The 24,079-nt window shown below is 39.5% G+C and overlaps 1 protein-coding gene across 12 annotated transcripts in view; it reads left to right on the top strand.

Moving 5' to 3' along the window:
• PHF21B (PHD finger protein 21B) overlaps nt 1–24,079 on the top strand; it is a 209,233-nt gene that overhangs the window by 165,251 nt on the left and 19,903 nt on the right. For all 12 annotated transcript variants that reach the window (XM_048825068.2, XM_048824960.2, XM_048824970.2 and 9 more), the window contains 3 exons: nt 898–990; nt 12,287–12,637; nt 14,626–14,748. In XM_048825068.2, coding sequence (XP_048681025.1) covers nt 898–990; nt 12,287–12,637; nt 14,626–14,748 — 567 coding nt within the window. The remainder of the gene's footprint in view (nt 1–897; nt 991–12,286; nt 12,638–14,625; nt 14,749–24,079) is intronic.

A 24,079-nucleotide genomic window follows, 5' to 3' on the forward strand; every position in this document is an offset into this window, starting at 1 on the left:
TCTCTCATCACAGAAATTTATGTTGCTCTCCAGCCTACTGATAACCAACTGCAATCTCAAAGCATAAAGAAAATAACTGGGTATCAAGTATCACCTCAGTTACCCAATATGTCTGAAGTAAAGCTCAGATAGGTTAAAATGAAGGCTTTGTTTATATGAAGAGTCAGGTCTTTTTTAAATGTTGAAAACAATTGTAACACAAATAAGAGAAGAATGTATAGGTAGAGTAAGTTTGAGTAGTGGCAACTGACATGTGGACTCAAAACGAGTGTATCCTGTAGCAGTTTTAGATTACTGATACACTATTGTACCTCCAGAGGTTGCATTCTGCTTTTGGATTTGATGGGACTGTAACAGATCAGCATATACCAAATTTCATATTTATGGTAAAAATAAAATATACTCTTTAAACTCACTGAACTTTTAAAGGTAGCCTGGCAACATGTAAAGTAACATCTTTAAACCCCACTTTTTGAAAAACGAGGGCAGCATGTATCTCTTTTCCTTGGATCACTTTTGAAAACATGCTACTGCACAAACAAACCTTGAACTTGACAGGGCACTAAAATACCTTTAAAATAACTAGGATGGTATGCATTACAAGACAAATCCTTCATACTCAGTATTGCGAAATGTTCCACAAAGACAATAGATCATAATTAAGGACGCTTTTAAGAGAAGATTAAAGAGGTGAAACAATTCTCTGTCTCAGAAGCAGGGAGGGAGAGAGAGTTCCAAATGGACTGAAATGCTACAGTGTGCTACTCCCAACTACGGAGAGTTAATACAGAGAAGAATAACAAACACAGGGAATAGTTGGGTAGGTTTCAGTCTGTCTGTGGAGAGTTTTGAGAGTTCCATTGTTTCAAACCCTGTTCAACTATTTTCTTCTGACAGGCTTTGGGAACTATCACTACAGTGCCCATTAAAGTTCCTCAGGTCAGCTCCTTGCAGAGGTTGGCAGGACAAGGACCAGCAGTGCTACCTCAGGTAACAATACTATTTCAATTTTTTTGTGGAATTATTTGAACTGAACTCCAAATCTGATATTTAATTAGTCTTTTATGTGCCTCTTTGGTGTCCAGCCCTGTTACAGCTAACACATTCAGTTGACTGAATAAAAACTGAACCTGTAAATTACTAACATCTTGGCTTCAGTACTGGTTAAGCAACATGGTTGTGATTTCCCTAGCTGAAAAAAAAACCCACTCGTTTTCTTCTAGGAGTGTGTGATGATGGCTGGGGGAAGGAGAAACACTGGGGTGAAAACAGTGAAAGACCCCAAGAAAACGGAAAAGCAAAATGAGCAATAAATATGCTATACAAAATGAATCTCAAACCTGAAAAGATGCCTACATTGTCCTAAATGAAAAGCTTACAACTCTGTAAATAAAATAAAGGATCAGGGCTGGATTTCCAATTAGACACAGTAGGCACATGCCATGGGGCACTGGCATTCTAGAGGTATCTTACCTCTCTAAAACTGTGTGCAATATGAAGGTCAGCTGTAGGCGGTGGGAGATGGGGTGGGGGCTGAAGATGCTGTGCCTAGGGGTGCATAAATTGTAAATCCAGCCCTGCAAAAGATACAACTAGAGAGATTCTGAATCTATGAACTAGTTAGACCTGTTGTTTCTGGCCTTAGAGACCCATACACTTAAAGCAAGTAAATTAGTTAATCGAACCTAGCCAGTTACAGAGTTTTCACGGAACAAGCCCAGATATGCTGAGAACACTTTATTGATATTGAACTGGCTGGACAAGAATGAAAATCTTTTCAAAATTGACAGAATTCTCAACTCAACTGTCCAGGCTTCTTTGATTTCCCCCTCTTCCCTGCAACTTTCTGTCATTTTAATTGACTGATTTGTGACACAATTAATCTCCTTCACAAAAAACGTTTGGAGTAGAGATCCAGATCTTCTGTTTAACATTCTAGAACAGAAGGAAGGAACAGGACTACATTACATCAGTCACATTTCGGCCTTTTCTTCTGGTGCTGGGTTCAACCCATGATCCAACCTATTTGGAAATTGGTCATGCTGGCTAAGTAATAGGCAGGTTCCATAGTAGCTCCTGAATTGTTCTTTGATTTTTTTTCCTTATGTGGTTTGAATTCATTATTACATCAAACGAGATTTCCATTGAGATTCTGATAGTACTTTTCAGCCTGTTGATCAGTCATGTCCTTCTGAAACCTTCAGTTGCTTTTACTAAGTTTTTTTTTACTAAGTTAGTGCCTCTCTTTAGAATCCCTCATTATGTAAGATGCTTGTTTTATTTGTAAAATGCTTGCTTTATTTTGATAAAATTCCTCTTCATGCTCATTGGAAATTTCAGCATACTTATGGTAGTTGGATGCAAATGCAGATATTCATTCTCAGGTGTCATTATGAAGCTGCTACAGTAAATCTCATTTTCAGACAATCAACTAGGAGGCTATGGGTGGCAGCAGAATTTTTGAATTTTCATGGTGTGCTTTACTTTCTCTTAAATAGTGTTCAGAACACACAGATTTAGAATGATTGCATCTGAAATTCTTCCATCTTTTTAATTGTATTATTGTTGTCTGAGCAAATGGCAAAGACCTCCATTGGATGTCATCTTCAGCAAGTTGCTTACAATATTCAACAGTTTTCTTTTCAGATACAGACTAAACAGCAGTAAGTGGAAATGCATTTTTCCCTCTGTAGCCATTAGCGGGTCATTTCTCATGTCTGAGCAATCATGTAACATTAATATCAGCGTTGGTTCTTTTAATTCTTTTCTATTGTTTCTTCACGTGCATTTAGTAGTAGATCTGTAAGTTAAAGTCTGTCTGGAGGAATAGATTGAGGACATAGCACTTCAATTGTTTCTTCACATTGTTCAGTTTGTGGAAGGCATAAAAGAAGGTTATAGTTTCCTTATCAAGTTTAAGTTTGCTTTTTACTTTTATGGCATAATCACATACTCATTTTTGCCATTTTGGGGTGTCAAAGATGAACAGAGATTGTTAATGTATGAAGATGTTGTTGAAGAGCTGCTGGAAAACCTGTATCAGGGACTTAAATGTATATTACGGTGACAGTGATGGCATCACACATGTCACACTGCTAAGGTCATCAGTGTTCTGTTCTTCTTAAGGAGACAGACTGTCATTCAGTTCTACATTTGATCTTGAAGAATTAGAAAAAGCTGTTTTTCTGCATTTTTCTGAGAGGAGCATGAATCCTTTGTATCTTGTCACTTAACTATTCTTGACAATATTAATAGTTTACTTTTGAAGAATTATGAGTTTTCATTAGTTCAGTCCATTCAGTTTTCTACCACTGCTTTTGACTTCAGGCATGTTGAGTCAGACATTCATACATTGATGTTTTATAATCACTGAACAACAATCACCTGTTCTGCAGTATTAATCATCAGCTTTCACACTTACTATAGTTAGAATGAGAAACGGGCACATAGTGAATTCATCATTGTGAAAACTAAAGACTGCAAATCAAGATGAGCTAGCCAGGTCTATATAGAACCACATTATCAGATCCCCTACTCATCTTTTGACAGTTTCTAATTCTCCTTCTTCAAGCCATGCCCTTCTCTCCAGCCAGCAACAATTCTGTCCATCCCCCATCCTCCTTAGGCTTACAGGCAGTTCCATAACTTTGTTTCCTAACCGTCATAAAAATAACCTTGACATTCTCAAAACTTCCCTTTTCATTCACAAGTAGAAAGATTAGGCTGGGGTAGTCAATATTATAAATTCATTGTACAATACAAACAGTGTTTTTTCCTTAGGCCTTCACTAACACTAAAAGCAAGCCTCTTTGGCAGAGCTCTTATATTTTGCTTTTGTTACAAACAAGTGTGGAAATTTCTTCTATAATTTAGGATGTCAGGAATTTTAATCCCCCCTACACCCCCCTTATTCCTCATTTCATATCTTGTTAGGGATTTCCAGTTAAATGACATGCACTCCTTCATTAAACTGAACTCTTTGTTCTATTCTAGAAACACAGGTTGGGTTTATTTAAAACAAAATACAAAAAAAAAATCTTTTTCTTGTGTTCTTTACAGCACGTAGCAAAGTGGAGTCCCTGAGTGCATGGGCGGCACGTATTAGAGGCTTGGGAAGGCTAAGCCTTCCCAAAATAAAAAGGCTGGCCAGGCAGGGAGCAAAGGCTGGATGCAGGTCACCTCCCTTCGTAGGCCTGCTGGCCCGCCGCCTTTGCACCCGGGGAGTACGAGAGCTGGACGCTCCCCGGATTCACACCTCCCCCTTGAGGCCAAGCCTCTGCTCTGCCTCTTCCCCTGAGGCCCTGCCTGCTGCTCACTCCTCTCTGCTCCCTCCCTCCCAACCCCCATCCCTCGCAGGAAAAAAGTGATTTGGCAAGCAGCAGGGAAGTGGGGAGAAGTGGGCAGAGAGGAGCGAGCAGTGGACAGGGCCTCAGGCGAAGAGACAGAGCGGGAGCAGCAAGTGGCAGAGAGAGGGTGGGACCTTGGGAAGAGCCTGGGCGGGGCCTGGGACAGAGTGTGGGTGGGGCCATAGGGAGAGGGGAGTGTTGGAGCCTCGGGGGGAAGAGCCACAGTCCAAGCGCTGGTTGCCCCCCCACTTCTGTGGAGCTTCCGGCACTCACGGGAGTAGCCTCCCCAATTGAAAAACTCATGCGCTGCCTATGCCTGACTGTGTTCCTGTGTGTCACTACAGTAAAAATAGTAATCTGGTAATTTCACAGACGTTTAAGTGACAATTAAAGAAGTACTGTATCCAACTAAAATGAAGTGTGAGCAATCTTACAAGGTGATATACTCTCTCAAATAAACATTTCAATAATGGTAGGGACATTAAAATCAAACCTCCAGTTTTGTTTTATTTTTCAATTTAAGATAAATTTGGGCCCAATCCATTCTTATTCAAATAAGTGGAAAAACTCTCATTTATCTGAATGGGAGCTGAATCAGACTCTGAGATGAATGTCCTGTTTCACTGACTTCTTTTTCCACCTCCTAGTTGAAGGCAGGGATTGGGAGTGCTTTGCTTGTGACATCCTTGGTAGAACAGTGCAGACAGTATCCTAGCAAAGGCCTACAGTGCTCCTATCATTAGGATTAGTGGAGGTGGAGAAACAAGTGCACACATACTTCAGATACATTCTGTGTGTATTTCTCTTGTTACTATGCATGACTGTTGGTGCCTTGCATTTTATATGAATTGTATCTGATATGTTTAATAAGTATATTTTAGTACGGGCTTGCCTATCATTCATTTGAAAGCTCCTTGTAGCAGGAACTGTCTTGTTATGTGTTTATATGGTGCCCAGCACAATGTGGTCTTGGTCTGTGATTGGGCTCCCTAGCCTATGCCGTACAAATAACATCACATTGCTAACACTGGTGCAGCTCCAGTGGTAGTTAATATAGACAGGGTTGTAATGACCACTAGTTCTTTTGTCACCATGTCATCTAGACCTTCTCTGAGCAGAGGCAGACAATGCAGTGGTAAAAATGCCCACAGCTTCAGAAGCTCTACATGCTCTAGCCTTCCCAGTGGTAGCAACAGTGGGAAATCTCAGGGAAAACAGGTCTAGTGTAGTCACAGCCCAAGCTAGGAGATGGGGCTGTAAGAGAAGAGAAAATGTTACAGATTAGTCTGTGTAAGGGCTCTCTCCGTTTGCATAATAATGAACTCTTTCAAGAGGTGTGAGAAAAAACTCACTACAGGAATTAATTTTTAAGCATAATGTTTGAGGGCTGAACATAAACAGTAGAAGAGTGAAAAAAAAATATTTAAATACAAATCAGAATTCAAGAAAACTTTGGAACAGGAAAGGAAACCAAAAGAAATGTTTGTTGCATAAAATGTGAAATGTACTTATGCAACAAGGAGAAGATAGTGTTTCACTGTTTGAATCAAAGTGTGATATAATTGAATTGGATAAAATCATCCTTAGAAATTCAAAGGAGAAAAGGACTAGAATCCTGCTAGGGGATCGCACACAGCTTTCTGGGACATAATGCTCTCTGTAGTTCCAGACAGACTTGCTGGAATTTTAGTGGAGGTTGAGATGCCTAATCTAACTTCGGGTAACTTAATCAGTATGGCATAGAACAGTGGCTTGCTCAATCCTTCCAGACTGCTGTTCCACTTTCAGGAGTCTGATTTGTCTTGTGTACCCCAAGTTTCACCTCACTTGCTTACAAATCAGGCATAAAAATACAAAAGTGTCACAGCACACTATTATAGAAAATTGCTTTCTCATTTGTACCATATAATTATAAAAATCAATTGGAATATAAATGTTGTATTTACATTTCCGTGTACAGTATAAACAAGTCATTGTCTATATGTCGTTTGTACCGACTTTGCTAGTGCTTTTTATGTAGACTGTTGTAAACTAGACAAATATCTAGATGAGTTGTACCCCCTGGAAGACCTCTGCGTAACCCCTGGGGTACATGTACCCCTAGTTGAGAACCACCAGTGTAGAACTAAACTTAGAACCATGCTGTATTATTTAATATTCACAAATTGTATGCATGCAGGAAAACACGGAAACATATTGCTCCTGCAGCCAGAAACTTGGCTGAAGTTCAACTGAAAATGTAGCCCTTAATAAGTATGAATGTTAATGCACCTAGAAGGCTGAATACACGCTTTTTTAAAGAATTGAACTAAACCAAAGATGAGTGCTTCAACAAGAAGGGAACTGACTTATAACACTAAAGAATGTAGAATTAGGTGTATTGATGTGGGCATACAGTAAAGGACCTGCTTTGATAACCTCTAAACAGTAAGGATCAAATTCTGTCCTCAGATGCATATGTGTGGCTCAGAGTGGGCCTTCCTATGCATTCAAAGACAGAATCTGTCCCTCAGGAAGAAAATAGCCGAAATCCCTGTTAACCTCAGTCCCTAGTCAATCACACTTGGAATGACATTGATTTTAGTTTGCAGCTGTAATGGCAGTTGTCTACTTTACAAAAGAAAAACAGCAATCTAAAATGTCAACAAAATTCAGAGGAAACAGGAAAAAATGACAGTACCAAGCCAAATAATACAGGCAGTACAGTTGGATAGAAAATGTACGCTTCATTAACAAAAATCTTGGAAAGTTCGTATGAAAATATAGTTTTGTGTGAAAAAGACAAATAAAAGCATTTTTAAAGACAGGACTCCCACCTGACTTCATTTTACCAGCCAACTGCCCAGTCACAAAAAATTAGTGGCAGCAAGTTCTAGCATGAAAGTTGTCAGCACCACCTCGATTTCATTAGCAGTGACTTGCTCCTAGAGAAGGAAAACTAAATCAAATAGCTCTGCCTTAGAAATTGAACAGAGGTATCATCTGAGTCTCCCTTTTCACTACAGGAAAGTTATTAGTTAGTAGCAAAATGGGAAATCAAACCCAGATGGTAATACAATCCACTGGATTTTAATATTGCTCACCCATTAAACAATATGTTGAACCACTCCTCAAATTGGAAAGGAGTGGGAGCATGGGAGAGAGAGCTTGCTCACCCCTTTGTGAGGTAGAGTGGGGCACTTGATATTGTTCTTCAGTGACCTCTGCAGCCAATGTATCATCAGTGGCATTGATGGACTCTAAGGAGATTTCCATCAGCCTTCTAGCAAGAAAATAGGTCACCCCCGTATTGGGAATGAACAGTCACTAAACCGAAGGGTTTTTTATTGTCCCTTGAGGCATGCAGAATAACTGCTCTTCTGTGTAACCCCACCAGAAAAGGAAAAAATATGTTTGGTTCAGTGGTCACATGCACTTACATGTGTGACTGAAAAATAAACTTTATGTAGGGAATGCTGATTGTTTATTTTGCTGCCATCTTAGACCAAGCTAAAGATTTCGAGGAGGCTTTCAAGGAAAGACGTGCTTGTGTATGTGTTGTGGTGAGGACATCAAGATTTCAGGCTTTTGGGGAAACCCTGATTTTAGTGCATGCCAGGCTCTTTTAAATTCATGCAGGACCTTCCTTCTGTGAAACTTCTGAATGTAGGGCTATTGACTTTAAAAAAAAAAATGGCGCCAGATCATCAGCTGGTGTAAATGAATTGCAGCACCACTGAAGTTGATAAAATTGCATCCCTTTTCACCAGCTAAGGGTATGATTAGACCATATTACATTAATTTTTATCAGCCATTGCTGCTGTTTTTTGGGAGAGTGTTATCCTCTAAAGCTCGTTAAGAATTGAATTGTCCTCTGCTACAAGCACTTTGCCTCTGTGACATGTGAATTTTGTTAAATCCATTTTGAGTCTTTGTTTTTAAGCTGAGTGCAAGGGTGAAGTGAAAATAAAGTGTGACTAACCCCCAAAAGCAGCCTGATATTGAGCAAGAGCCTGATATGAAGCTGAGCACCATCAATTCCATTTGAGATCAGTGGGAGTTGAGTTGGCAATTCACAGGAGGTGCAGAGGATCTCACAGGATCAGACCTCCTGTTATTGCATGAAAAGCAGACAGCTACATACTGAATTCTCATGTCTGGGAACATCTGCTTGGAAAATGCACTCTCCTGTCAGGTAGTGTGACAGATACCTTGGATACGTGAATACTACCACCTAACATCAAACATTTTCATTATTGTGGCACCACATAAATTCACTAACAGCGTAGGTATTTGAAATCATTATATGCAGGAAAAGGTGCATTTCTTCTCCTATATGGTCCTAGTACTGGTAGTCGCATACAATGTTTTGACAGCTGTCATGTATTAAATGAACAATGTTTTTCTTGGAAAAACACTAATTGCATTGTGTTCACCAGTTGCAACCTGTTCTCTTCACAACATACATTCCATTTGTTATTTTTTTCTCTCCTTTTCTAAATTTCTTGACTCCTTACCTGTGATGCCTCCTGTAGTATGTACAAGTACCATCAAGTCTGTGTTAATATTTAGCAGTAAATATATTTTTGAAACAGTCCATGTATTTAGCAACATATTCCCCACCTCTGTCTTCCTCCAATTCCCACTTTGTTGATTGTCAGTTGCCATAAAAATGTTGTACCCTCCAGAATATTGCTGCTCTGATTATTTAATAGTTCTGACTTCCATCGCCAAAATTTAAACTGCAGTTTCTCAGGGTTGCCAAGGAATTTACACTAGTTTGTTCTCCACTTATTTTCTTCCTGATTGACAGTGTTAGTTTTACAATAATACAGTAGCTGTTTGTTTTTATGTGGAAGTTTAATAGAAATCTTTTAATCCTTTAGTGTAGCTGTTGAGTAGTGCTTTTACTTAGGGGGTTAGCTTCAAAGGGTGGAGTATGAAGGGGCATCAGAGCAGTGTAGGGTGAAAGGAGTTTTGTGTGTGGAGATCTTTAGTTGGATTGAGTAGCTGTTTAATTTTATGTTGGTTTTGCCCTGGTGTCCGGGATGCCCAGAGTTTTTGCATAGGCCGCCTTTTTATTATTGTAGAAATGAAAATAAATAAATAAATACACTTTCACAGCATTAAATAATCTTGTCTAGGAATATGCTGGGGTCGGTGATTATGAAGACTATGTAGTACCCCTATTTTATCACAAGGTGGCAGAAAATGTCCAATGTACTGTGTACTTAACCTTTGTTTTGTGGAATAATAGAGATATTTCAACATGGTGAACCATATAGGGAATATTTTTCTTTGGAAAATTCATTCCTTTTAATTATTTGTGCAGAGAGGTTTTATTATGTAGCAAAGTGATATAGATTTGTACATTTTGCACACAAAGTGCATAATACATATATTGTACTGTGGATAATAGGTGATATTAAGTATTACCCTTAATACAATAACCAATGTATGTATTATGGCCATTTTTAGTTTTAGTTTTTATTAGGTTTTTGATTAAGATACAGTAACAGATATATAAAATGCGATTTAAAATGGCAAAAACAGACATTTCAGATAGTAGTAAATTAAATGACAATTTTGAGTAAATAAAACTACTGAGCTGATTTTCTTCCAACTTGATTTGTTTTATAAATCTCAGTAAGATTTACACAAGCCAAATCTGAAGTCTGTACTATGTCTCGCTGTAGATATGTCCATTTTCTCATATGTATTGTATTAATTGACAAAACAATCCTTTGATGATCCAAAATGAGGTCATAATCTCAGATGTTAGATCAAGGGGTCAGAATTAAAGTTGAATTTTTTCAGCTATAACTGAAGTTCTTATGAGTGCTCAGTTTCTCAACGGCAAAGTTTCATGAGTGCTAGTTTCATGCATAATTATATTTCTGTAACAGTTACTCTTCCATGACACGAGTAACCAATCATAGATCTACACAGGACATAACATAGGGAAGAAAAGGCATAATTTTGTGGTGAAAACATAGGAGGATAACCAGACGATCTGGATTATATAACAGAGATTTGTCAAGTCGCTTTAGCCTTTGTGCTTCAGTTTTCCCCATTGATAGAATGGGGATAATATCTACCTTATAGCATTGTCAGTGTTGTGGGGCCCAATTTGCAAAACACATAGGTCAAGATGTTTTAAAATAGGAGTTTACCGGTAGGTTCCTAAGTCCATATATATAGGCAACTGCCTGACTTTCAAAAGTGTTGGTCAGCCAACAGCTCAGCACCTCTGCCTATACATGGAGTTAGGAACTTAACTGTAAGGCTTGTATTTTTGAAAATTTTGGCCTTTGGATTTGTCTAAATTCTTTCATCTGAAGATGTCAAATTATATAAGCCATAGAAGACAGAGACAAGGCTCAGGGAAGACATGCCCTATTACATAACCAAATTAATATTTATGATTCTCCGTTACTGAACACTTTTATTTAATGTCATATTTGGCACATAAGAAATAGTATGAGTACCTAATAGATGGGGCACTGGACAGGGAATCTGTTCCTGGCTCTGCCACTGACCTGCTGAGTGACCTTGGGCAAGTCACTTCATCTCTCTGTGGCTCTTGTGTTTCCCATCCTACCTTGTGTTTGTCTTGTCTATTTAGATTGTAAGGTGTTCACAGCACTATCATACCCTACTATATGTACAGTGCATAGGTCCTGAGGTCCTGATCACTGTTGAAGCATCTAAACGCTACCATAATACCAATAATTAATGAGCATGAGCAAAATATGTGACTGCATGGGGCCTTCTGGGCACTCCTAATATCTTCTGCAGAAAGCATTGGGTATGCCCTCCTGCTTGAAAGCTACAAAAGGATGTGCTGAAAGATCATGCAGGGTGTTCCAGTAAATCAGGACATTTTCATTTAACTGTTCTCTTATCCTCAAGACTGAAGATAATATAATTGGAATGCTTCTTGTAAGCGAAGGTAGAGTAGCACAAACAGCTGTGTCAAATATATGTCTGTTATGAAATATCATTTTTGTTTCACAGTATGGAAGGTGCAAGCAATGACTGACAAAATAAACAGTCAGATCCCCATGTGTTTTATATGGCCATGTTAATGAATGAGCTAAGGGTAAAGTTAACCTTCTGCATAGCCGTTTAAATTATTTATATTTTGAACCCATACTTAACACATAGTTAAGTATGAGTCATGTTGACAGGACTGCATTAATTTTACCAATGGAAGCAGCATATCACATGAGCTGAACACAGTCTTCTGAGATCTTCATTCCTGGTGTCCTTTGTAGGGTATGGGCTGCGCCTTCTTCACAGACTTTGTCAGATTCTTTTTTCCCTTCCTTTAGACAAGCCTCTATTGCAATCCTCCTCAATTCCAGCCACAAATTAGCCCTTTACTCATAATTGTAAAATATTAAGTTCCGTTTTTGTTTTGTGAACCTAAAAGAGCAATCTTCACGCTGTTAGAAACTGTGCACCTTTGAAACATAAGTAAAGATCTTCATTTACTAATCTACCACAATATGACATGCTCAGATTTCATTTACTGTTCCCATAGATGCATTCACAGAACTCCCTTAATGATCAGTTCCCACCCTTTAATTCATAGCAAGAATATAGTTTCTTTCAGCACAAGAAATTAGGTCATTCTGGAATTTCCATGCCTTTGAAAAGCCTTTGGCCTACTGTGAACAGAGTGGCATTTGTATGGATATCTGCTAATAAAAGTAAGGAATTTACTTATGTCCTTTTATACATGGTTGCAATGACTGGGAAATGACTCAGCCAGGCAGAATTTGGAATATATCTACAAGTAAATGAATCACTTTCTACTTGGACTTGCTTTGCAGTATTTTTAGGCATCTTGCTACATTGCTAATGCAATGTGAAGTGATGTTGGTAGAGTGTGTTTGTAAAATTTATTTGTTACTATGTTAGGTTATGTCTAATAATCTCTAATTCTCTATTTATAGGTTAGGCCAAAGACCCTGATTCCAGACAGCCTTCCTATTTCCTCATGCAGAGACCAACTTTCCAAACAGCCTCCTACTTTCCAAAAGGCAACAGTAGTGAGCATCAAAAACCCTAGCCCTGCCCTCCCCACTGCCAATAATACTGTCAGCCATGTACAGACGCCTAATAGCCAATCACAAAGTGTGGCCGAGTCTACATCTATCTCATCACCTCTGAGCAGTGCAGGTGTGGCCTATGCCATTATATCCACCTCCCCCAACAATGCAACTCCTATCAGCACGAGCGCTACCGTCTCTGTGGTCAACGATAGCATCAAAGTGCAACCACTCCTCATTAGTGCCGACAGCAAGGTAGGTTTTGCAATTGCAGTGCATCTTTACATCAAGATCAACAATTATATTGCAGGTGTAGGCAAATATATTCCTAGTAGTTTGGAAAGCCCTTTATAGAGTGATGTCAACTGTTCCTTTTGAAGTGAATAATCAGAAAGCAGTGAAAAAAGTCTTAAGGGGACACATGAAAGATACTAGATGCTTATTAGTATACCTACATTTTTTTCTGGTTGTCTGGGAAAGTAAGTGTAGCATTGTGTAGCCTGGCATTTTTGGAACCATTTGATCATCCTTCCTCTCAATCCAATCATAATTAATGAAACTCACAAACTCTCAGCAGACACAAATTTCCTATTGACTTTCCCTTGAATTATAGAAGAATAATGTTAACTATAGAACCCGATTCTGTAGTCTCTTCAATGTAGCACTCTGCAGGGCTATATAAAGTAGCCAGGTGTTCTCTTCTGCAATTCTGGGAAAAGTCCATAAGAGATGAGAGTTCAGGATTTCATAACTGATCAGCAGCTGAACTCCTAGAAAAAAATCCAGTTATGGAATACCTGTTTACTTTTTGCACAGCTGCTAAGCTTTGAAATGCAGGAATTGTGCATCTGTGACACCAGATTCTATTTGAACAAAGACTTGGCATAGCCAAAAGACTTCCAGTGTAATTCAGATACTGTATCAGAACCAGCAACCTCTAAAGCAAATGCTCTGTAACCCAGTGTAAGTCACAAGACTGCACAAATTGTCATGACAGCAGCATTGCATGTTACAAGGCAGTGTTAAAATAATAAAAAAACATGTTCAAAATTCAAAACATGGAACTACTTTGGAACTTGTTGGCAGGACAAGGTCTAATATGCTGACAGGAAAGAGCACAGAAGATAGGATGGCTTTTAAGTAAATAAGCAAAGTAGGCATCTTTGGTGTAATTCTCTAGCTAACATAATTTATTTTCCTATTCCTATAATCTGGTTACCAATAAAAAAAAATTCCTTGCGTAAGTACTTGCATTTTTTAAAATGAGTAACTGGAGATCGGATCTATGATGACTGAGTAATATTGATTAAAAGTTAGCAATGAAATAGATTAAAAAGGCCCAATGGTCAAATCCAATAAACATCATCAGAAAGATGATCTTGGGAAGGTCTCTTATAATCCTTAGGAATTTTTTGTTAATAATATAACGTCACATGGACAGTTTTGTGATCAGTAATTTGTTCCTCAGTGTTTTTTAATGCAATCTTGAGATACCGAATCTGCAAAGTATAAGTCTGCTTTGTTGATTCTCAGAATGTTGGTGTTCAGTGTGTTAACTAACATACACATGTAAGTACTGTGAAGAGCTGTGTAACACTTTCTTTGTGGATGGTGCTGCACAAGAATGAGGTGTAGTTCAGACCGGATGTACATCTTACTGTATTTTTAGACAAATTGAAAACCTACCATAAAACATACTTTTTAGGATTCTGATCTCAGTTACTCCCAGTGCAAATCTGGAGTAACTTTATTGATGTCAACAGTTACCTCTCTGTAACTAGGATCAGAATGTAGGCCTGAGTGTACAGCATTTACATCTTTCTTGCTTATATCTGGAATAAAATAAAATAAATAAATAAACATAAAGCCATTGCCAACACTTTCAAACGTGGATGCCTAAAGTTAGGTCCCTGAATCAATGTCAGATACCTAAATAGAAGTGGCCTGATTTTCAGAGAAGGAGGCACTTGCCGCTCCCTTTGACTTCTAGAAAGAGGTGGAGTGCCTGAGCTCCTGTGAAAAAAGAGATACTTCTCTTTAGGAAACCAAATATAGATTTAGGACCCTAATGTTAATCATCCAAGTTTGAAAATTTTGGCCTGTGACTTTTATTTATTGTCTTTTTAGCAGGTGCTTGACACCATCCTTCCGCCCTTCAATGAAGGATCTAGGTCAGGTACTCGGCCTGGAAATCTGTTTTGTGTAATGAACTCTGTTCTCTTTATTTGTTCTTTATTTTGCAGGTTATCATCATTCAGCCTCAAGTCCAGACCCAGACAGAAAATAAAGTGGAAACAAAGAAACCTTCTGAAGAGTTACCTCAGGGACCCCCTGCTACCAAAAAGAAAAAGGAGGAAAATCCAGAGGTGGTAAAACCAATAAAATTTGTCTTTCTTCATAAATGAGATATAAGACTGTTCATTTGTTTGGGACCATTTCTAAAGGGCTTTCAGGGTAAATGCAAAATCACTGCATTTGTGCCCACAAATCAGCTACTTGCTTGCCTAGCTACCCAGATTGCATGTGTAAATAAGGTTAATGCAAGGTAATGCAGTTAGATGCACGTGCACTTTTGGTTGTGTTTTACCAATCTCTAGAAGTTAGGAAATGCAAGAGTTACGGGCCTGACAACTATGTTCATCTAGCCACACTGTGAACCATGTCAAGGTTCCTTCCGCACTCTGAACTTTAGGGTACAGATGTGGGGACCTGCATGAAAAACCCCCTAAGCTTATTTTTACCAGCTTAGGTTAAAACTTCCCCAAGGTACAAACTATTTTACCTTTTGTCCCTGGACTTTATTGCTGCCACCACAAGCATCTATCAAATATAACAGGGAAAGAGCCCACTTGGAAACGTCTTTCCCCCAAAATCCCCCCAAGCCCTACACCCCCTTTCCTGGGGGAGGCTTGATAAAATCCTCACCAATTTGCATAGGTAAACACAGACCCAAACCCTTGGATCTTAAGAACAATGAAAAAGCAATTAGGTTCTTTAAAGAAGAATTTTAATTGAAGGAAAAGTAGAAGAATCACCTATGTAAAATCAGGATGGTAAATACCTTACAGGATAATCAGATTCAAAACATAGAGAATCACTCTAGGCTAAACCTTAAGTTACAAAAAGATACAAAAACAGGAATACACATTCCATTAAGCACAACTTATTTTATAAGCCATTTAAACAAAACAGAATCTAACGCATCTCTAACTAGATTGCTTATTAACTCTTTACAGGAGTTCTGACCTGCATTCCTGCTCTGGTCCCGGCAAAAGCAACACAGTGTGAAATGTGTACGCTAGCTTAATACATTACTGTTTGTTATCATATATATATATATATCTGGCTTAGGCTGTGTAGTGAAGCTGAATTAACACACTTATTCTGGAAGCGTAGCTTTTGCATTTTCTGATTCTCATTGACTAATGACTTTTACATCGTATGTAACACAGGTTTTTGCTTTTGATAAATACATGTATATCCACATGAATGAATAACTAAAAAGGGAAACTGGATAAAAGATTAAATATGTTAGATGAACTGCATTTTCTGTGTAAATTAAAATATAAACCAGAAGATCTGAAAAAATACAGCATAAAGCAGCTATCTCTTTTAACAGAGTTTTTGTTCTTTTAGACTGGATGTACTCAAGTTGGATTATGAATATTTTTGCTGGATTCCCTTAAATTATATAAATTGAATCTTTTTCTGGCTAGCAGAAGTTCAGTTTAGGTGGAATCCAATTCATATTTTGAATAAATTATTGAAAACAAAGTAACTTTGGAACTATAACTTTGAAGGACTATTACAGAATAAATCAATAGTCCTACTAGGAGAGAATTTTTTGAAGTATTCTTTTTACAATTTTAAGAGGCTCATATAATAAAAAGAGCATTAAAAGGACTGATATTGTGTGATTCCCTCTCAGCGCCTACCACAGATCAGACATTTCACGGCGTCAGGAGGCACTGGCAGGGAGGGGAGAGGAGCGAGGGCACAGCGCGCTTGAGGAAGGGGGGGGTGGAACTGGGCGGGGAAGAGGCAGGGCAGGGGTGGGAAGAGCCGGGGTGGGGGCATAGAAGGGGTGGGAAGAAGCAGGGCAGGGATGGGGCCTTTAGGGAAGGGATGGAGTGGGGGCAGGGCCTGGGCGGAGCCAAGGGGAGCACCTCTCTGCAGATTAGAAACTCAGCACCTACATCCCTGGCCCCGCACCCCCCTAGGGACAGGCCTGCTCTAACAGACACAAATTATGTTAGATTCTGGTTTTTATGTCGCCTCTAGGGTTAGCTCTCCCTCCCCAAAGAGGGAATATAAAACAATGCAGCCAGGGTAGCCAGTGCAGCCTCAGATCCTAGAAAGGCAGGAGAAGGAAAGTGATGAGGCAACTACAGCAACTACAAGGACAACTGCTCCTCGCTGTGTGATCTCCTCATTCTCTCCCAATGAGGCAGTAGACTGTGGGATTCCTTTTTAAGTTGATTAGAGAGATAAGGTGGATGAGAGATATCTTTTATTGGACCACCTTCTGCTGATAAGAGAGACAAGCTTTCAAGCCACACAGGGACCTTCTTTAGGTCTGGGAAAGACACTCCGAATGTCACAGCTGAATGCACCATGGAACTGATTGGTTAGCATATATTGTAAGGAGGCATTCAAGGTGGAGTGGCCTGCTAACACCTCTGCAGTCACAGGATAAAAAGGAGGGATTATTGGGGTACAGATTGCTGTAGTAAGCCAGGGGTGGCCAAACTTACCGGCCCTCTGAGAAGCATATGACAATCTTCAGAAATTCGAGAGCCGAGGCATGCCTGCTGGGGTTCGGCGGGAGGTCACATGCTCCCTTCCACCAGATTTTTGCCAGGGTTTTCTGGCTCTGCTTGGTCACATGATGCAGCCAGGCTCCCTCCCTGGAGAGCTGGCAAGATGGGAGCTGCGACTATAGGGAGAGGCAGCATCAAATAGCTGGGAGCTGTAGGGAGGGACCACTGAGGGGAAGAGTGGGGGTGTCCCTGGGTGTGTGTGACTCAAGTTGTTGAGGGGGCTGAATGTTTAAATTGAGCCCCTTCTACCCACCAGCTATCAGGCACCAGTTGTCTCTGGCAGTAACCTCTAGTCCCACCACCCCGCTGCAGGGCAGAAGCCTGAGCTCCCCCCATCCTGTCTGGTAGGCAGAAAATGTGTGGGGAAAGGCAGGCGTGGGGGGGCTCCTTGAGCTTCACTTTAACTGTAAAAGAGCCACATGTGGCTCTCTAGCCACCGTTTGGACACCATTATAATAAGCCATGAATCTAGTGTCATAAAGCTTAAATTCATAACTCTACTGGACATTAGAAATCATAGATTGAATAGAGACACTGGATTTATGGCTTATTACAACAAACTTGTCTCTCTCACCATCAGACTTTAGTTCAATAAAAGTTACTACCTCAAGCACTTTGTCTCTCTGATATCCTGGGACCAACACGGCTACTACACTGCATTCTTCAGTTGATGATGTCAGTCATTTTAGACCTCGTAAAGTGTATGGCTTACACTCTGGATATACATCTGGAAGTGGTAAAGGAGAAACCTCACAAACTGCTGGAAATCTTGCATACTTCCATGCTTGGAAAGCTTGTCATGCCTATAAATGAGGGACTTGATGGAGCCTGTGAAAGACCTGTGGCACAAGCCAGCGTCCATTCTAGCCACATCCAAGCAAGCTGGGACTAGGTACCAAGTCCCTTCTGAGGGAGTTGAGTACTTTTATTACCACCAAATAGCACGGTCATTTGTGGTAGCTGCAATCCAAGAGAGGTCAAAGCAGCAGGGACTTCTCAAGTTTACATTTAGGGAGAGAAATCCAAAGAGGCTGGACCCATTTGGATTCAAAGTGTATTCATCTATGAGCCTCCAGATGTGCATGGCTAATTACACGTTTCTGTCCAAATACGAATACCTGAATTGGACAGTGTCTCAGTTTCTGACAGACAACCTTGAGAACGCAGAGGGGAGCTAACATCATCATGTCTGCAGAACAGCTGATAAACCGCACATCGGCACAGGCCACGCTGGACACCTCTGACAAAGAGGTGCATACTATTGCCGACTAGCTGGCCATGAGAAGATCTTCCTGGTTTCATTTTTCAGGGATTTCCCAAGGAAGTCCAAACAACAATTGAGTTACCCTCCTTTTAAGGGCAACAAACTTCTTAATTCAAAGACTGATAAGGCCCTCTATTGCGTTCTAGCCGCAATTAAGTGGTGCTTCTGCATGGCCACAGGTCTGACTCTTCAGAATGTTCATAGTCAATTATTATTTTGGCAAGCTGCCCAAATTTCTCTGAGGAAAGCAAGTAAAAGAAAGGAAATGGTGATTTTTTTTATAGTTTATAATTCCGCCAAACCTGAAAAGAATGTCATGAGACAAAGAAAAGGCCTCTGGCTACAGGGCTTTCTCCCTCCAAATTTCAAGGGTCTGCTGGAAACAATGGAGGTGTTAGAGCTTCTAAAAAAAGTTGCAAGAATCTGAAGAAACTGTGAAGCAGACAAAATATAGTAGTCACTAGCTGTAGGGTTACCATATTTCAGGTTCCCAAAAAGAGGACACTGCCTAGGGAGGGGGTGAGGGGAAGAGGAGCTGTGCACACGAGTGCTTATGCCAGCAAAACTTATGTCGCTCACTCGCAAGCAACAAAAGTTTGACTAGCGTAGATATGGCCTTAGTGAGCTTCCTGTTAAATTAGTATCCTGGTCTGTGAGCACCTTGGCCTTTGACCCCTTTGTTAGTTTAGACAAGGATATCGTCACCAGCAAAGTAGGAAGCACCTTCAACCACACTTTTCAGTGTAGGGCAGTAAAGGCTTAACTGTGAATTTCCTTTATTTTATTGATATGTCTCACAGCATAAGGCTCAGAGTGTAGGTTTAGAGTTAATTTCTTTTGTTCCTTGAAAGTAAACTTCAGTTGATTATCATGCATTTATGTAATTAGTGTAATTAGTGCTAACTGCATAATTAGTGTAAACATGTGTAATGACATAAATGGAACATGTAATTACAACATGAAATGGCTTTGTAAAAATCCTTATTAAACTGTGTGGAAAGATGTACTGCACATTTCCAAAAGCATGGGTCAATATCTGGTGGTACAGAGTACAGAATGTAGGATTATTTAAAATATGCATTATATATGCACAATGTAAGCACTTGCTCCTTTATTTATCTTAAAAGCACAGAACATAAATAGGAACTTGGATTGAAATTCTGTAAATAAATGTCAATGATGAAAGATTGGAATTCACAATTAAAAATACAGAAAATACAAAAGGACCTTGCTAATTTTTGCTAATGGCCAACAACCCCACTGTGGATTGCTCAATGTTACAAATAAATGAACAAACTCCATAATATACATATATGTATATATATATAGTACTTTAATGGATTTTTATAAATGTAGTTTTAATTATGATAAGATTTCGTAGCATGATGTTAAATGTACAGTAGTACACTTGGTACAAGTAATGAAGCCTTCTACTTAGCTAGCTCCCTTACTACAGTATCTGAGCACCTTACATTCTTTAATGTATTTAGCCTTACAACAGCCCTGTGAATTGGAGAAATAATATTGTTTCTGTTCTACAGATGGGGATCAGAGACTTTTAAAAGTATGGAGGTGCTTGAAGATGCAGATAGGCACATAGTGGGATTTTCAAAAGCAGGTGTGGCCTAGCTTGCATTGATTTTCAATCTGTTTTTGGAAATCTGCATTTTTAAGCATCTATGTATCTTTAAAAATCTGGCCGTAAGTGCTTTGCCCAAAGGAATTGTGTCCTAACTACAGTAACTCCTCGCTTAACATTGTAGTTATGTTCCTGAAAAATGCGACTTTAAGCGAAACAATGTTAAGCGAATCCAATTTCCCCATAAGAATTAATGTAAATGGGGAGTGGGGGGGGGGGGGTAGGTTCCCAGGAAATTTTTTTTCACCAGACAAAAGACTATGTTTTATATATCTATACGCAGTATAAATTCTAAACAAACAATTTAATACTGTACACAGCAATGATGATTGTGAAGCTTGGTTGAGGTGGTGAAGTCAGAGGGTGGGCTATTTCCCAGGGAATGCCTTACTGCTAAATGATGAACTAGCACTTGGCTGAGCCCTCAAGGGTTAACACATTGTTGTTGATGTAGCCTCATACTCTACAAGGCAGCACAAATGGAGGGAGGGGAGACAGCATGGCAGACAGAGACAGAGACACACACCCTGTGTGTGTGAGAGAGAGAGATGCGCATTGCCCCTTTAAGTACTCTGATGCCACTCTAAGTACATTGCCTTTTTAAGTAGGTCAGCAAGTTGAGGCAGCAGTTGCTGCCAGCAGGCTCCCTCTGTCCTGAGCCCTGTCGTGTCCCCACCTGCTCTTGGAGATGGGGTAAGCGGGGAACAGGAGCAGGGGGAGGGGGACACCCTGACATTAGCACCCTTCTTCCACCCCCCGCTCCCCCCCCACAGCAAGCAAGAGGCTCCCAGGAGCAGCTCCAAGGCAGAGGAGCAGGAGCAGCACATGGCAGTGGGGGGAGGGACAGCTGAACTGCCAGCAATTGGTAGCCTGCTGGGCGACTGCCGCACAGGGAACTTAGGGGAGCGGAGAGCTGATGGGGGCTGCCGGTCCACCCTGGTTCCAAGCCCCCACCAGCTAGCTCCAAAGGGCTGCTCTTCCTGCAAGCAGTGGACAAAGGCAGCTGCCAAACAACGTTATAAGGGAGCATTGCACAACTATAAACGAGCATGTTCCCTAACTGATCAGCGACATAACAACAAAACAACATTAACCGGGACAACTTTAAGTGAGGAGTTACTGTACTGAGCTATGCTTCCTCTTTAAGGAAGTACCCACTCAATTTTTGCTGATAAGTCATGGAGAAAACTGGCTTGTTTTAAAGAGATGTGAGTTGCGTAAACGGATCACAGTATTATCAAATCTAGGTCCCTGATTCAGCAAAGTACTTAAGCATGTGCGTAATTTTGGCATTAACTGACTGCTTGAGTGGCCACTGAAATGCTTAAAGTTATGCATGCTGTTAAATACCTTTTTGAAGTGGGGCCTAAATATAAAACTGATTTATAGAGCTTGTCAACAAAAATATGCACCAAATGTTTTTTCATTAGAACATGGCCTCTTTAAGAAAACAAAACTTTTTGCAAAAACTTGCTGACAGTGAGATTTTCCATTTTTGGCAATGTTTTCCATGACATTTTTAGCAACATTTTAATTTAAAAAATTAAGATTTTATTAAAACTATATGGAAGAATTTTGGCTGCTGAATACACACTTTTTGGTAAATGAAAAAAGTTGATAATTTTAATTAAAATTTTAATTAGAAGTCACAGAAAATGTTGCCAGAAATGTTCATGGTGAATCCTGGAAAATGGGAAAACCTTCATAATTTTGAAATTTTTAGCAGAATCAATTTCCTGGGTTTTTTTTCAATTAAGATTTCTCACTCATTTCCTCAGTATAGCTTTCTTGCAATATTTTTCCGCACAGTTAAAAGAAAATACTACAGTCAAAACAGTTTACTACTCCTATCTACAGAGGAAAGGAACAGAGAGATTGATGCTTCAGTTTTAAACACATTTAAGGGGCTGATATACCATCGAGATGAATGTGAAATGAGAACCTGGATAGACTGAATTATCACTTTTATGGATTAGTGCAGTGAGAATTAGCAATTTTCCATTGTAGCTCCTCAGATTTGTGGAAAAATGCATAGCTGTGGAGGTAGTGTTTTGAGTGAAATTCAGTTGAACACATCATTATGAAAAAGTGAAGCCCATAAAAATACATATACCATTAAAATAATACTCGTTAAAGAAATACAGCTCGTACTACGGTTTTTAAAAACGAAATTGTCTTGCAGACATCTATTAAGGTCTGACTCCTCTATCCTTAATAGTGAGATAACTATCAGGTCCATTTAATGAATACTGTGCATATGTTAAATAACTATGCTATCGTTAATTCTGTTAGAAAATTTTATTAAAATACTTTTTGTAATAAAAAGTGGAAATTATTTAGCAGGGGTTCCAATCTCAATTTAATTTTAGATTCAAGAGATTGACACTTTGCTCCTCCTCACAGTTTAATTTTCAGGTAATATCATATGCATTTATGGCTCTGCTATGAGAATTTAATCAAATATTGACTGTTCAAAATTTCTAAGCCTGAAATTAAAAAGGCTATTGAATCACTAAAGGTAAGGTTCATCATGCTGTAAAGTTAACTCCCAGCTTCTCTTGTCAGGTGCTGCTTGTAATTCAAATCTATTGACAAAATTCCCCTCTCAGATCTGCACAGTGGATCTCAGATCAGATATTCTGCTTTTCCTTCATGCAGGACCCCCTCTGATACCAGCTGGTGTTTCATATGTGTAAGGAGGGCAGATTATCGGAGTTAAGATTTGTCATGCAAATCTATCAGTCGGTTATGTGCCCATCATCACCACAGTAGCTGAAGAGGCAATTTAATCCTAACTATCATCCAGCTTGCCAGTGCTGAGATGCCACTTACCCATTTTTTATCTATGGCAAGAACTGAGCCTTGAGCAGACTATGTGGTTTGGCAGAATGAGTATGGATTTGGCAGTCAGGAGCTCCCCAGTTTCAATCCTAGCTCCGCCATTGCGTCACTGTGTGGTCTTGGGCATATCACTTCATCTTTCTGATAAAGACTTTAAAAGGAACAAAAAGGATAAAGGCACCCAACTCTGCCCTTTGTGCCCCTGATTTGCAGTTTCGTCATGTGTAAAATGAAGATAATAATGCTTACTAGATCTGAAAATCTGAATTCTCATCACAACTGGAAATTCTGGTATTTCAGCTATGTTTTCATCCCAAATAGGGACAAAAAGTCAAAATGTGAACATTTTTCACTGAATGAAAACTTTAATTTTCAATTAGGAAATATCTAAATGTTTCGTTTTGATGCTTTTGATCAAAACAAAATGAATCTAAACATTTCATTTGGAGTCAGTTTGACACTTAACTGCACCTGCCTATAGTGCCATGGCACTTCATGGACATTGCAGTTAAGGTGCCTCTTGTCCCCAAGGGCTGAGCTCTCTGATCAGACTGCTACTCTCTCGATTCACCTGCAGTCATGTGCCTCCATGTTGCAGCATGTCTTTCAGTTTGGGGAGATTGCCATGCATCCTGGGAGATGTAGTCCTGCCAAAGAGCCTGTCCCATAGGGGAAAATAAGACTATGAGGCACTGTGGGCAGATGTAGTTTAATGTCAAAATGAGGCAAAACTAAATAGTTTGGCCCACTTCCACAAACCAAAATATTTCAGTTCATGTCAAAACAATACAAACCAAAATATTACAAGAAAATAGAAACATTTTAGAAAAACTGAATTTCAATTTTGCTGAAACTGCATTTTCCACTGAAAAAATCATGTTGATGTAAAATTCCTGACCAACTGCACTTCTTGTCCACCTACCTATCAGTGTGTTGGGAAGAGTCATTAGTGTATGTTTAGTGATTTGAATGTACACATTGTATAAAAATGCTATGTATTATTATGGGCCAAATTCTGCTTTACAACATGGCTCCAACTGAAGTCAGTGGGAGATGCTTGTTCATTATCTGCTGGAAGATGTTGGGTCCAGTTGTAAGGCAACCCTGTGTCTGACTAATTTAGATGTGTGAGA

The sequence above is a fragment of the Caretta caretta genome, chromosome 1 (genome assembly GCF_965140235.1).
Source record: "Caretta caretta isolate rCarCar2 chromosome 1, rCarCar1.hap1, whole genome shotgun sequence".
In the NCBI taxonomy this organism is placed as follows: Eukaryota; Metazoa; Chordata; order Testudines; family Cheloniidae; genus Caretta; species Caretta caretta.